The 14524-nt window shown below is 23.9% G+C and overlaps 1 protein-coding gene across 1 annotated transcript; it reads right to left on the bottom strand.

Moving 5' to 3' along the window:
- Nucleotides 1–1834: 1834 nt before the first annotated feature.
- LOC145849975 (protein cornichon homolog 1-like) lies at nucleotides 1835–10181 on the bottom strand. The gene is made up of 5 exons (XM_082955106.1): nucleotides 10079–10181; nucleotides 9089–9157; nucleotides 8114–8226; nucleotides 6482–6625; nucleotides 1835–2214 (listed from the first exon to the last, which is right to left on the bottom strand). Exons 1-5 carry the CDS (start codon nucleotides 10157–10159, stop codon nucleotides 2187–2189), a joined length of 435 nt encoding a protein of 144 aa, XP_082811232.1. The 5' UTR covers nucleotides 10160–10181; the 3' UTR covers nucleotides 1835–2186.
- Nucleotides 10182–14524: the final 4343 nt, after the last annotated feature.

Below are 14524 nucleotides of genomic sequence, written 5' to 3'. Positions count from 1 at the left end.
AGCTTAATAGTATGTGGAGAAAAGCATACATGCTATATTTTAATAACATTTTTTTTGTTTTCAAATAATCACTTTTTTTTTTCTTTTTCAAGCATTTTAAGGTAAATTAATTTAAACATGAATTTAATGTAATAACTTAAATGTAAATTTATTAAAAAAATTTATATTAATATTCTGTTTTCCATTGTAAGACTATTTTAGTCTTAATCGTTACTTTAAATTCTACTTCATTTTTTATTTAACTTAAATGACTTAAATGTAAATTTATTAAAAAAATTTATATTAATATTCTGTTTTCCATTGTAAGACTATTTTAGTCTTAATCGTTACTTTAAATTCTACTTCATTTTTTATTTAACTGAACGTCACAGAAAAACTAAAATTTTAATAAGTACAGAACCATTAAAAAATATAAAACTGTTTTTTACTCTTTAGGAATTTTTTTTTCTAATAAATGAAAGATTATTTTATCTCACTGTATAACAAATAAATATTTTTTTTAAGATGTTCAATTTTTATTTAAATTGTAAAAGTTATATTTTTTATAAGTTGTTAAACAGTCTTTGACTTAAGTTTGCATTCACGAGAAAAATTTGTTTGATATGACATCAGTAAGTAATCACTTTTAAAAGTTATAAATTTTACCAAATAATTATACAAAAACGATATTAGTAGCTATAATATTCACCTATGAGGATTGAAAATAGGACAAATAACAAAATACTTGTTGTACGAAAAAATTTAAAAATACAATATTAGATAGCTTAAAAATATGATCACTGGAGTGTTAATAATATTAAACCACAACACTATCAAAAGTTTGAATAATGTTTGAATTTTTACCTTATCAACATTCACTGCAGATATTTGTATTGTACAATTTAATTCCAGTGGTTTATAAAAATTATAATGCATTAACAGCAGATATCAATTAATTAAATCATATAAAGGGAAAGTTTACCAAAACATAGACTTATTTAAAAAGGAACATAATTAGGCAAACTTTTTAATTTTGATACAATCGCTCTACTGTATATTAAAACTGTTCCTATGTTTTAAGTATGTTCCATATAAGAGGGCGATAAATCATTGGAGCAATACTTTAAAAGACCAAAAATCTGACTGAGTTACCTCATACTTGCCTGAATATACGGCAAATTTGAAAAATATAGCGAAGACAAAAATGCTGTTAATTTCACTTGAAACATATATGAAAACTTTTACTTTAGAAATAAATCTGTAGTATTAAAACTTTCAAGAAAAAAGTAAATAAAGCTAGTCTAAGATTTATAAAGAATGACTTAAGTAACTTTTTTAGTTTTACAAGAAAAAAATTCAAACAGGCCTTAGTTCATCCTAAAAGTTTAAGTTGGCCTTCGTTTTCCAAAAACGTTCGAACTAGCTTGAGTTTTTCGAAAATAAAACTACCAGGAGTATATAAGAATCGTAATTTAGTAATTATTGGACAATATTTATTTTGGGAAATTTTGTATATAAACATGATTTGAAAAAAAAAAAAGAATATATTTGAAAAAAAGAATTATAATATAAATCATGCATAAATTTAGGCGTTTGATAAATTTTAAATGATAATAATTGGTAAAATATATCATACTTCATTCTAAATTTTTAGTAAATAATATACAATATTATAGCCTTTGAACGCAAAATATTTCTAGTGATTCTAAAAAAAGCGAATTTGCGTTCAATTAAACCTTAATTACTAATTTAAAACATACTAGTAAATATCTTAATAATGTCTAAAGGTTTTATTTTTAAGTCAGCAAATGGAAATTAGTTAGCTTAACTTTATGATAACTTTAAGATTTTTTTGTGTAAAATTTATTCAAGATACAAATTACAAGGTACAACATACATAAACGACTAAATAATAAATAGTTTGAACACGAAAAACTAAATAAACAAAAAAAACAACTGTAAAACTGCAACAAGTAATAATACTACATTTTTTGTAAACATTCAAATGCTTCGAAGGACAAAATGTAAAACGTATATTTATGACTTTTTTAATATAATCTAATTATAAATGTTTTAAAGGCAGACAATGCAACTTTTTAGAGTATAAAAAAAGTCTGATTTAAATAAGGTATTACTGTTTTATGTCCCTGCTTTATTTTGATGTCCAGTTTGTTTTGACTTAGGGGAATTTTATCCACTTGCACTTTTTAGTAGGTGACCAAGACGTAAATCATTCTGAAAAAAAAAATTAAATTTCAGTTGAACATTTATAAACCAACGTTTACCAGTTAATACTAATTAAACGTTTGATATAAAATACTTTTATAAAACGTACTAAACTTTTAATTGTAATGAATTATATTAATTTGTAAAGAATGGTATCTTAATAACTATTTTTAATTAATATACCATTTCTCAAAAATAAAACTTGAACAACAAAACAAGTTTACAAATAAGTTTATAAACGTAGTGAACTTTTTTATAACTATTTTATTATAAACGGTAAAAATGGTACTTGTACAAACATATAAAAATATAATAGTTTTTATTACTAAGCTGTTGTCATTGGTCCTGTCAAAAATTTACTTCAGTGATCTCAAAATATATACATACTACTTATTAATATTATAATAAATTTGATATTTAGAAAAATTTATTTTGTATAAACAGTAACTAATCTTTATTCTTATCCCATTAACACCAAAATGTAATGTTTTCTTATTTTCTCTGTGCTTGTAGAAAAGAAAAATACTACACTAAATGTTTAAATATATATACTTTTTAAACAAATCAATACCTTGTTAAATTGTATTAGTATAATACTAGTCAAACGTTTAATGTAAAATACTTTTATAAAACGTACTAAACTTTTTTATAACTACTTTTAATTAAAATACTACTCTGCATAATAAAATTTAAACATTAAAATAAATTTACAAATATGTTTATAAACCTAGCGAAATGTTTTATAACTATTTTTATATAAACAGTAAAAATGGTACTTGTATAAACATATAAAAATGTAGTAATTTTCTATATCAAACTATTGTCATTGTGCATGTCAAAAACTTATTTCAGTTATTTTAAAACATATACATACTACTTATATATACAAAAATAAATTTAATACATAGAAAATATTATATTTGTATAAACAGTATTAAATCTTTATTCTAATCCCATTAACACCAAAATAAAATGTTTTCATATTTTCATTGTGATTGTAGAAGAAAAAAACAATACTACGCTAAATTTTTAAATATATATACTATACTTTTTAAACAAATCAATAGCTTGTTAAATTGTAAGAGTATAAGAATTTTCAACAAAACTAAGTTACTACCAAAATATTTAATACAAAATAATATGTAGAAAATATTTTTTCATATTAATTTATTTTCAAATTAATTTCGTAAGTATACATATCACTTAAATTACATTACCAAATGAATATAAAAAAAATTAAAAAAAGAAAAGAATTTTTTTAAACCTGAACAAATAAGTCGGAATATGAAAAAAAGGATGTCACAAAAAAAAAACTAATTTCACTCCGTTTACAGTCATTATATCATTACAATTTATTATAACAATTACTAAAAGTTATTTTTGCTTTAGAAACATTATACTATTGGTAAATTTATTTACTTTTTCTAGCTGAGTTACAAACAAATTTTATTTCACTTAACTATCTTTTTTAATAAATTATGTTTTGACTAAATTATATTACTTATCTGAATAGTTTTTTGCTTAACTGATGTTTTACAAAACGTACAAAATACACGCTAAAACTTATTTGAAACAGTTTTTAAAGTTGTACATTCAGTTAAGCAAACATGTCAACATATTATGACCTTAGGCGAATTATGACATTAAATAACCTTGTATTGAAATAAAGTTTTGTTTTTTATAATCAGATTTAGAATTCTGTACACAAAACACTGTTTCAAATTTTTTTTTTTTTAATGTATTATAATTAATAAAAAAAATAAACAGCTATAACATTTTAAAATTTAATATTATTAAACAGTATACACTTTTATTTAACTACTTTGAATTATAGTTTTTACAACTGCTTAAACAAATTAAATAACAAATAATTTAATTACTTTTAAAACCTTAAACCCAACCAGTATAAAAGTAGCAAAAACTTTCAACAACGATTAAAAAAAGAGTGAAAACAAATAATATAAACAACTAACTTTGATAAAATAACCAAGAAAACATTATTAATAAATTGATATATTCAAATTTAAATAATTTAACTTTTTTTAAAACTACCAAGTTTTATGCCGTACAAATTATTTAAACCACTATTAATTAGCAACAAAACAGATTACATAAACAACTAATTTTATATAAAATATCACAAATAAGAAAAAATATTGATAGTCCATACAATTTTACTATTTTCACTTTTATTTTTTAGTTTTAGTTATATTTAAACTTCAGATTTTTTATTATAATCTTGTTGTCATTATTTTTTCATTCTTATCTTATATATATATATATTACTTCTTTTTACTTAAAACAAAACAAACTTGATTAAATATTTTTAAAAAGCCTTTAGCCCAACATGCTAAAGTGATTTACAAACTTTTTTAACTGCTATTTAAATTGACAGCAAAAACAACTATTATAACAATTAATTTAGTAAATAAAAAACAACAATAGAATAATATGAGTCACTTGATGTATAAAGTTGAGTAATAATTTGTGAACAATAAAGTTTTTATTACCAGCTACATATTGCATCACTAGTATTTGCTACATGTACTTTGACCTTTATTGAGTTTTACAAATGTAATTGCAGTTTATAACGATTTTATAAAATTAACTCTTTTTAAGTTAACCTTTTGAGTTTTTAAAGTCTATTATTAAAAAATTAATAATTAAAATTTAAGTAACTACCATACATTGGTAGAAAACAAGTTTTAATATTTTACCTATAAAAAAATCAAACAGATCATTATAGTTTGTTTTTTAAGATTACTTAAACATTTAACAATTTTAAGAGCTAAAAAATATACAGTACATAATTAGCTAAGTACTTTTAGTCTGAAAATAATTTGAATTATAATAGGTAAAAAAACCTAATAAGTATACCACGGTAAGTAAATAAACATACCAAACAAAATTGTTGGACTTATACAAACTGTTGTATCACATAAAGTTTTACATAAATTTTTCATTTCAAAGCTACTAAATCATTTCTCTTAGTCAATGTGTCAATAATCAATAAAGTAATTTTGTTAAGCTAAAACAGCAGTTGATTTATAACATTGATGTATTAGCTTATAACTAAAAAACTACATTTTATAGTAAACTTTATAAAACATCTTAAGGCTAAATTAATCACTAATAACTGGTTTAAAAGATATAATTTAGTTTAACGTCAAGGCACAAGGTACAAGAAGTTTATTTTTCCTATACACAATAAACTTTAGTATATTTATCTATCAAAATATGTAATAACTTTCTGAATAACATATACAGTTGTTAAAATATACATAAATACAAAATAGCCACTAAACCAATATTTTTCAGGCCTTGAACTTTGTGAAATCAACTTTAAAACTTTTTCAATAACTTTATTACTCCTTTATTTAAGTTCTTAATGTGCAATTACATTTACGTATATAGTGATTTAACTAAGTAAAGCTATTTAAAATTAACTCAAAAACAAAAAGCATTTTAATAAATTACACATCTATTACATTACTTGGTTACTAATTTCAAAATGTATTCTATAATTATTAAAACAATTTAATTTCAAGTTTTACACACAACTGCAAGTGGCATAATTAAGCGTATTTTTTATGTTTAATTGGAATTAAAAAAATATTAGTAGCAAAGTAAATGTTAATAAGAATACTTTCAATAATATATAAGAATATCATATGACATTAAATCTAACATAGTAATTAATAAAATACATTTACATTAGAAACAAAATTTATAACTAAATTGTTTAACATAAATCTCACTAAGTATAGAAGTTACTAGATATTAATTTTGTTTAATTAGGTCAATTAAAAATAAACCAATTCAAAATATTTTAAACCTGTACAAAAATTATAAAAATACGGACTAAATAAAAATTTCCAACTTACAAACAACGATAAATTAATAACACTCTTGTAACAATTTCAAAAAAATTACAAGAAGAAAACGTAAACAAATAAATTAACTAATAGTCAACATACCAATAATTGAAGAATAAACTAATAAAAGCAAATTTTACAATAAAATAGAAAATAAACTAATTGTTTACATAGACGTACAATTAATAGAACAAATTAAAAGATAGAAACAACTTATTAAATATAAATAATATATATTTATTAATAACATACTTTTTCATATAGAAGTACAATTTACACTGCATACATATTATAAACATAAATAAATAACATCATTCTACAAGTAGTAGAAGGGTGTGACTAAACAGAAAAACAAATTATAATAACAATTATTAAAACAACAATTTTTTTTAATATCAAACCTGTACAAATAGTAGAAGAAAGTGACCAGATAGAAGCACAACTTGCACCATCCTTCTCTCATGCAGTAGTTCAAAATGTCAGCGTTCATAATCGTTGTTGGGTCATAAAGTCCAGGCTGCGACATGACTGGACGCTTCATGTATCTGTTTTTATTTTGTAAATTTTTTATATGTCTGTTGTTAACTTTTATTTCTTTTATAATCGTTGTTGGACTATACAGTCATGGTTGTGACATAACTGAACACTTTATGTTATTCAATTATAACAAATATTTTTTTATAAAGCTGATACTAATTTTTTTTTATTATCATTGTTTTTCATAAAAGCTAGGTGGTTGCGACATGAATGTTCTTTTCGTGTTATTTATTTTGTATTTTTATTATTTATAAATGTTGTTGGTTTGTACACAAAATTTCGTAGATTTAGACAAACATGTCCCAGTTATTTGTTTTTTTGCTTAGTGTTCATTTAGGCTTATAATCAAATGAAAATATGAAGTCAAAGGTTTTTTAACATTAGTAATTTTTAAAGTTTATTTAAACTTTTATTCTACCTTATGTTATAACAAATAAAAGCTAAAAAATAAACATTTTGCTTTACATCTTAAATAAATCATAGAGCTTTGTTGAAAGTGAACATGATAAAGTTGAGTTCAAAAATAATTTTACTAAACTATAAATGTTATCAAGTATAAATAATCACCTAAATAGTTTTAAGAGAAGTGTTAGATAATTATAACTGATAGAATAGTTAATAACTTTAATATAAATACTAGTATTTATATTGAATCTTGTTTAAACACAATGTCTAAAATTTATATAATAAATGACAGAATGTAGCATATAAGGGGTAAATCATCTTTTTCACAATTTAGTCTTATTTTATTGAACTTTAAGTAAGCTACAAGTTGCTTTTTACAGATTTTTAAAAATTAAAATATTTTTTGAGATATAGTCGGTTGAAGTTGGAGTCTACAATAGTTTCATTATAAGAGGTAAAACTAAAACGGCAAATAAATAGAAATCACAATAATCTAAATCCTCCTATGTTTTTGAGACAACTACCTTAAGCATTCAGGAAATGTTCCTTGTAAAATTTAAAAAATTCTGTCTAAACAAAATTAAAAAATAAAAACTTTTATGACAAAAAAAACAAAATTAAAAACTGTTTTAGTGAGATAGTTTATGTTTGCCTTTTTAGTTTGCGCCTCCCATAAGAAACCTATTGTTGCCTCGGACTTTGACCTGCTACATATTAAAAATTATTTTGAATTTTAAAAATATATAAAAAATATATTGTACCTTAGCTAAAAATCTATAAAATGAGATCAAAACGTGAAAAAAGTAAATTACCCCATATACCTTAAAAAAAATTAACTTTGTTAAAAAAAATTTCAATATGGATTAATATTTACCGGTTATTAAGCTATTCTAGCAGATTTATCAAACCACCTAAAAACCATCATTAAGCACAATTATGAAAAAAAAATTGATTCAAAATTAATTTATTATTTACTTTTTACCCTAGTATGCTAGTAGAAGTAGGTTTATTAAAATATATACGATAATTTAAACCAATTAAAAAGATATATATTCAAATAAATAATAAAATTTCCACTAATATATTATTACCTGTTAACATGGTAGGCCAACAATGGCAGATTTATCAAAATACTGATCCATTCCTGACAAACAAGAAATGCCACAATGAAGCAACCGTGGATTATGTACTCAGGAAGCACCAACTGTTTAAAAAAGATAATTATACATAATAATGCCAATATAAAGAGCTATTTGATGTTATCAGCTACAATTTATTGTACAGTTCAATATATACAAAAGTTTAAGTCTCATATATATATATATATTATAAGAGTTTATTAAGTGTACTTAGGAAGCATCACCTGTTTAATAAAAGATATATTAGTTTTATTATAAATACAGGGTTACCATAAGCCTTTATAACAAATTTGCAGGTGTTTTTTATTTTCCCAGGCTTTTAGAACAAAAAGTTTTTTGGTTCATATCTAGCATAAAAATAAAATTAAGGTAAAAAAATGTTATAAATAGTACAATAACACTAAAAAGAAACTGTATCGCTACTTTAAAAAAAAATTTAAGAATAACACTTGTATAAATACAAAAGTTTTAAATAAATGAATATTTGAAATAAAATTAAGTTGTAAATAACTGTTGAAGTTTGAAATATATTATGTAATGTATTTGGGTAGCACCAACTGTTTTTAGGAAATATTATTAGATTCTATATTTCTCGTTTACTAATAAAACAACAGCTAGGGTTCGAGGAAATAAATACAAACTTATTATTTTTGAGAATTCTTTAAACTTTTATAAAAATGTTACTTACTGTCCTTTAAAAATATTTTATTCCCCATAAGTTGTTACTTCCCCAACCTCTGGGTTGAAAAAAAAAGTAACAGGTTGAGATAAATTGATAATAAATTGTTAATTAAAGTTTGAAAAAATAATCTGCAAACTCTGGATATCAAACCATAAACTAATTTGTTAACATTTTCCCATCCCCACTTGACATTATCTGGTTACATATAATTACATGAATCAATAAAAAAAAACTAAGAAACTAACTGGATTGAGATTGTTGCACTGATCAATCGGATTCTTGTAGTCAGTTTTCAGCTCATCAAAAGCAATGATCTGCACAATTTATTAATAAAAAATAATTAGTATATAAGTATTAATAAACAGTAAGTTTTACTGAACTTAGCATGTTTTTTTCATTTATATTATATCATTAAACAAATTATATTTTCTTTTAAAATTATTCACATTTAATTATTAAATAATAAAAAATATATTTATTTTTAAATTCACTATTTATTGTTAAAAAATAATTGGATGGATTGGTTTGTACTGAAGTGTGTTTTTAGAACTTGCTACACAAAACTATATTTGCTTACAGAAAAATCATATTAGTTAAGTGATAAAATAAATTTCAATTATTCTACCAATAATAATTTTGTTTTTTGTACTAAAAATAATTTAGGTGTTCCGTAAATTAAACATAATCAAAACAAAAACAATTTTGGTTGAGCTTTTCTATAATTTTTTTTTTTTGCATATTTTTTATATTTTTTGAAAAAGATGATAAATCACTTCAATAAATTAATAGTCTTTTGACATGGTAAAAATTATAAAAATCATAATGTAATACCTTTATAGTTTGTTATAGTTTTTTTTTTTACTATAGCCCACTCTTTAAATATTTGAAAAACTATAATCAAGTTAAGTATGTGTGTTTCAGATTATAAAGTAATTGATTTAAAAAATATTTTGCTATACATCAATTATGTTTTTTTTATAATTTTGCTTAAGACATTTACATTATTGTCAACATCAACTTAATTGAATTTAATTTTAAACTCATATGCTTTAGACTTCATCAAAAATATTGACTGTAAGTCAAAAAAAACCGTTGTTTTATTACTAAAAAATATTTTTTTTATTACAGAACAATACTTATCATTTAGTTTTACTAGTTTATGATCTATTTTAACTAGCAACTAAGTAGCAAAATAGTTCATTGGCTTCTATTTTACTTGTTAAAAACAAACATACCTGCCAAATAGCAAAGAATATGAGCAGAGCAGTCAAAATAAGTGCAATGATGTAACAAAGTGCTGTGAATGTGAATGCCATGATTTATTTATATATGATCTCTGTGAAACAAATAATTATGTGAGTACATAAGGTATATATAATCTCTAAAAACATTAAGTTTTTTATATCTGGAAAAGCTCAGTTTTAACCTGCAGACTATTCCCACAAGCAAAATTCAAAGTCGATCTAATCTGAAAACCTTTTACAGACCAAGGGTTTTGGATAGAGATAACAGTGATAGTAAAAAACGAATAAAAAAATTGGGTGGGAATTATGCATATAGAAATTATAGGTATACCATTATACTAGATTTAAATTTGAGGTTCTAAATTGAACAAAATAGTTCTCAACTTATTTAAAAATAAGGAGACAAAGATACATGATTAATTATTCAAAATTTTTAATTGCAAAACTAAGTTTCACCCTTCAAGGGATCTTCAGTTACAATCTAAATCTGAAAAATAAAAGTTTAAGAAAACATGGAAGATACTACAAAGCAAAACAAGTAAATTAGAAATTATAAATTATGTTATTTAGAAAATCAATCAAGAATTTAAAACACTTAAGACTTTCTTTTTTTTTGCTCTTCGTCTGCAACTCAAGAATATTTTGTGTAAGTTTCAAAACTTTAAAATTGCCTTTCTTTTCGCCCCTTTACTAAATATTGTCCCACAATAAAATTGCCACCAGGGGGACAGTACTGCCCACTTTGGGAAACCCTGATTTAGAAGGATGAAACCAACTGTAACAACTGAAGACAGCATGAAGGCATTTAATCCTATTTTGGTTAAATTTAGATCGTTTGAGCACAAGGTTAAGGTCATGATTGAAAAAAAAAAGTTGGCAAATGCTAATCTTAACTTATTAAGTAAAAATATTGAGAAGGTGTACATCAATGAGAATCTGTCACCATTTAGCCTGGAACTTCTTCATACCAGAAAGTTCCAAAAGGCTAACGGCTGAAGGTTTTCTTGGTCTTCTGGTGGGGTTGTTTTGATGAGGAAGAAGAAAACAAGCAAGACTATATTAGTTTTTGTTAGAGCTTGTCACCCTTATGAGGTTGTAAAGGTGTGTCTTTTGAACAGTGTGATGTAGATGATCTGTGGATCTCTATTAAAATTTAAAAAAAAAATATTTTATAGTTGGTAATGTTTATAGATATCCAAGAACTGCATTTGATACTTTTAAAGAAAATTTTCTTTTTTAAAATGTTTTAGACCTATTTAATAAAAATTAAAAGAATACATATTATACAATTGATGGTGATACAAATATAAACTTGTTTGATAGAGACTAGCGTACTTGTGACTATTTGGATTGTATTTCTAGTGCTGGTGCTTTACAATTTGTTGATTTGCAAACTAGGCATTTTGCTGATTATTCCTTTGGTTCTTTAATTGATAAAATTTATTCTAGTTTTGATTGTGTAGAGCTAAATGTAAATGCTGTTGGTTATGATATATCTGATCATATGCCTGTTATTTGTGAAATTAAATGTAAAAAGTCCAAAAATGAGTATTGTGAGCTGAAATTATTTCAGGACTTCAGTAAGTTTGAAGTTGGAGCTTTTCTGATTTGAGTGTGAAATTAAAAAACATGAGTTGGTGTGCTAAAAATTGTGAAGATGTTAATAAATGTTGGGATGAGTTAAAGTGTATTTTAGTGGGACGGTATTTGATCATGCTCCAGTCAAATTTTTAAGTAAAAAAGAACAAAAACATGGATAACAAAAGGTATAATTATCTCAATTAGCTTTCAAAACTTATTGTTTAAATCTGCCATTTAAGTTGAAACAAAAAGAATTTCTGTTTATTTCAATCAAAATATGTTAAACAGGGTAATAGAATGCTCCAAGAAACTTTTTTATAAAGAAGTAGTATAAAAAATAAAAAATATAGTAGAAGATTATGTTAAATTGTAAATTTTATCGTTTCCACTAAATCTACCACTAGTTGTAAAATTAAAGGTGTGTTTAATGAGTGTTGTAAAAATGTGAATGACCCAAAATGTGTAGGCAATCCAATGAATAAAAATTTTGTAAATATTGCTGACATTTTGTTTTAAGAGAAAAATGATGTTGTTAAAGTAAAGAATGATGAGTATTTATCTATCCAGTAAAAAATAATTCAATATAATTCAATCAAATAAGTCAATAGGGAGAATCAAATGTTCTATACGAACATTTTTAGAAAAAGTACCTTCAGTGGGGACTATGTCCCTTATAACTCATACAGTCCAATGAGACAAAAACTAAATCTAATCAGTTGCCTTACATATAGAGCAATGAAAATTTGTTCTGAAAAATATTTAGAAACAGAATTATCAAATGTGGAAAGAATCTTTGCGACTTTAGGTTACCCTCTAGACATAATAAAGAACACAATACAAAAAACAAAGACAAGGTTTGAGTCAATAAAATTTGGTCCAAAAAAGTGTCCGGTATACCTTGAGTTGCCATTCAATCAGAATACAGTTTTGCATAATAATTTGAAGAAAATAGTAGAAAATGGCTATAGATCAGTTAATTTACGAATAGTATACTCAACCAATAAACTGTTTCAGATTAAAAACAAAGATAAATTACCCACCCTAAACACCAGCAATGTAATTTACAAATTTGTATGTTTATGTAAAAAAACATACGTGGGTAGAACAAGCAACAATTTGATTTCAAGAATTAACCAACACATACCAAAAAACCTTTTAAACAAGATAAAGTCATGTAACGAGGAAAAGAAATTTGATGATTTGAAAAAACTAAATAGTAGTTCAGCGATTGGCCAACACCTGATTACTAATCCTAAGTGTGTCAAAAACTATAAAGTGGATAACTTCAAAATAATATCAGTTGCTCGTAATGAATTTCACCTAAAAACTTTAGAAGCTATATACATTTTAAGCTTAAAGCCAGATCTCTGTAAACAAAAGAAATTTGTTTATTCGACCATTTTGTTTAATTCGTTGAACTTAAATTAGTTGATTAGTAAAGTTGTGTTACATTTATATTATTTCTGATTAAACGATTGCCTTAATTTGTTAATTATTACTATTGTGTTAAATCTAATTTGTTTTCTTAAATACTTAGTTTTATTAGTTTTTATCAGTAAATCATTATTTCAGCTTGTTTTGACACAAAAAAATACTGAAGAGCGTGTCCAAAAAGTACTTCTATTTTGTATTTTGTTTGCAATAAACTTTAATGTAAAAAAAAAAATTGTGATTTTTATAATGGAAAAACCATTATTTCAACATAAAAAATAATTTTGTCTTTAATGAAATTTCTGATAGTGAGATTCTCAATTATATCAAGACTATGAATTCATACAAAAGTATGCATTCTGATGTCCCTGGTACTTGTACTGGGAAGCTTGGTGCAAAATTTATTTCTCCTTATTCTTTTTAAATTGTATAAAAAATGTGTCAAGTATGGTGTGTTTACTGTGTTGCTTAAATTTGCTGATGTAATCTCAATTTATATATCTGATTAAAAAATGTCATTAATAATTACCAGCCTATTTCTCTTTTATCCACATTTTCAAAAATTTTTGAGTTTTTAGTGTGTGAGAGAACTGTATATCTGCTTGGGGTGGTGCTGCTGATTGTTGCTTAAAACCAATTGTTGGTATGCAAAAAAGAGTAATAATGTTGTGTGCCTGCCTTGATAACAACAAATTCTGTTTATAAAAATTGGTGTGTTAAAATTATATGGTGTGTATAAATTTCAAACTTGTAAGTTGATGCGTATACTGTAACTTGCAAGAAAAAACTTGCAGAGGGGAGAGTGAATTCTGAAGGTTTTCTACTACAAAAAAAAATAGTTTTGTGTAAAATTTAAAAAGGGGGGTAGAAATACCTCCCCTTTAAAATGACAAATTGCTTGCTTGACCTTCAAAAAATATTTATTGTTGTAGATGGAAGAGTAAGTCATATTTTACTACCATTAAAAAAAATAATAATAATAAAAACTTGATTTAAGCTAGGAACTTTTTTTATTTCTAAATTTACTGCACAGCACATATAGTTAGAAAAAATTGTATAAATACTATTAAAGATTAATTTCATTTACACCCATTGAATAAGTATTTGTGGTGAAAAAATGGTTTTTGTGATGAAGTCATAACTACTAAATGTATTAACTTGAAATCAAAATAGCTGAACAATCAGAACTATTAGAATAACTGAACTATCTATTTGATAAAACTGATCAAGTAACCATTGGTGATCAATACTCTATTTGGATAAGAAATTGGTAAGAAAATAATGTTAGACAATGGGTCTGAAGAAATGAAAGAGGTTAAGCAGCTGATAATTCAAGACAAGCAAGAACTTGATGAAGGTGATTTGGATAAATCAGTTGAAACTTTCACTCAAAACATAAATATTTCAAACACTTCAACCGTTTGG

This window comes from Thalia democratica, chromosome 1, assembly GCF_965202585.1.
Source record: "Thalia democratica chromosome 1, ktThaDemo2.hap1.1, whole genome shotgun sequence".
Lineage (NCBI taxonomy): Eukaryota > Metazoa > Chordata > Thaliacea > Salpida > Salpidae > Thalia > Thalia democratica.
Note: the sequence above shows the minus strand (reverse complement) of the source record. Positions and strands in the feature narration are given on the sequence as shown.

Excerpts from the sequence above, each read along its gene's own strand:
- LOC145849975 (XM_082955106.1), bottom strand. The coding sequence starts at position 10,159 with ATGGCATTCACATTCACAGCACTTTGTTACATCATTGCACTTATTTTG. Across the intron at positions 8,227-9,088 it reads AGTGCAACAATCTCAATCCA|TTGGTGCTTCCTGAGTACAT; the intron begins GTTAGTTTCTTA and ends TTTTTTAAACAG. Across the intron at positions 6,626-8,113 it reads TTGGCCTACCATGTTAACAG|ATACATGAAGCGTCCAGTCA; the intron begins GTAATAATATAT and ends AAATAAAAACAG.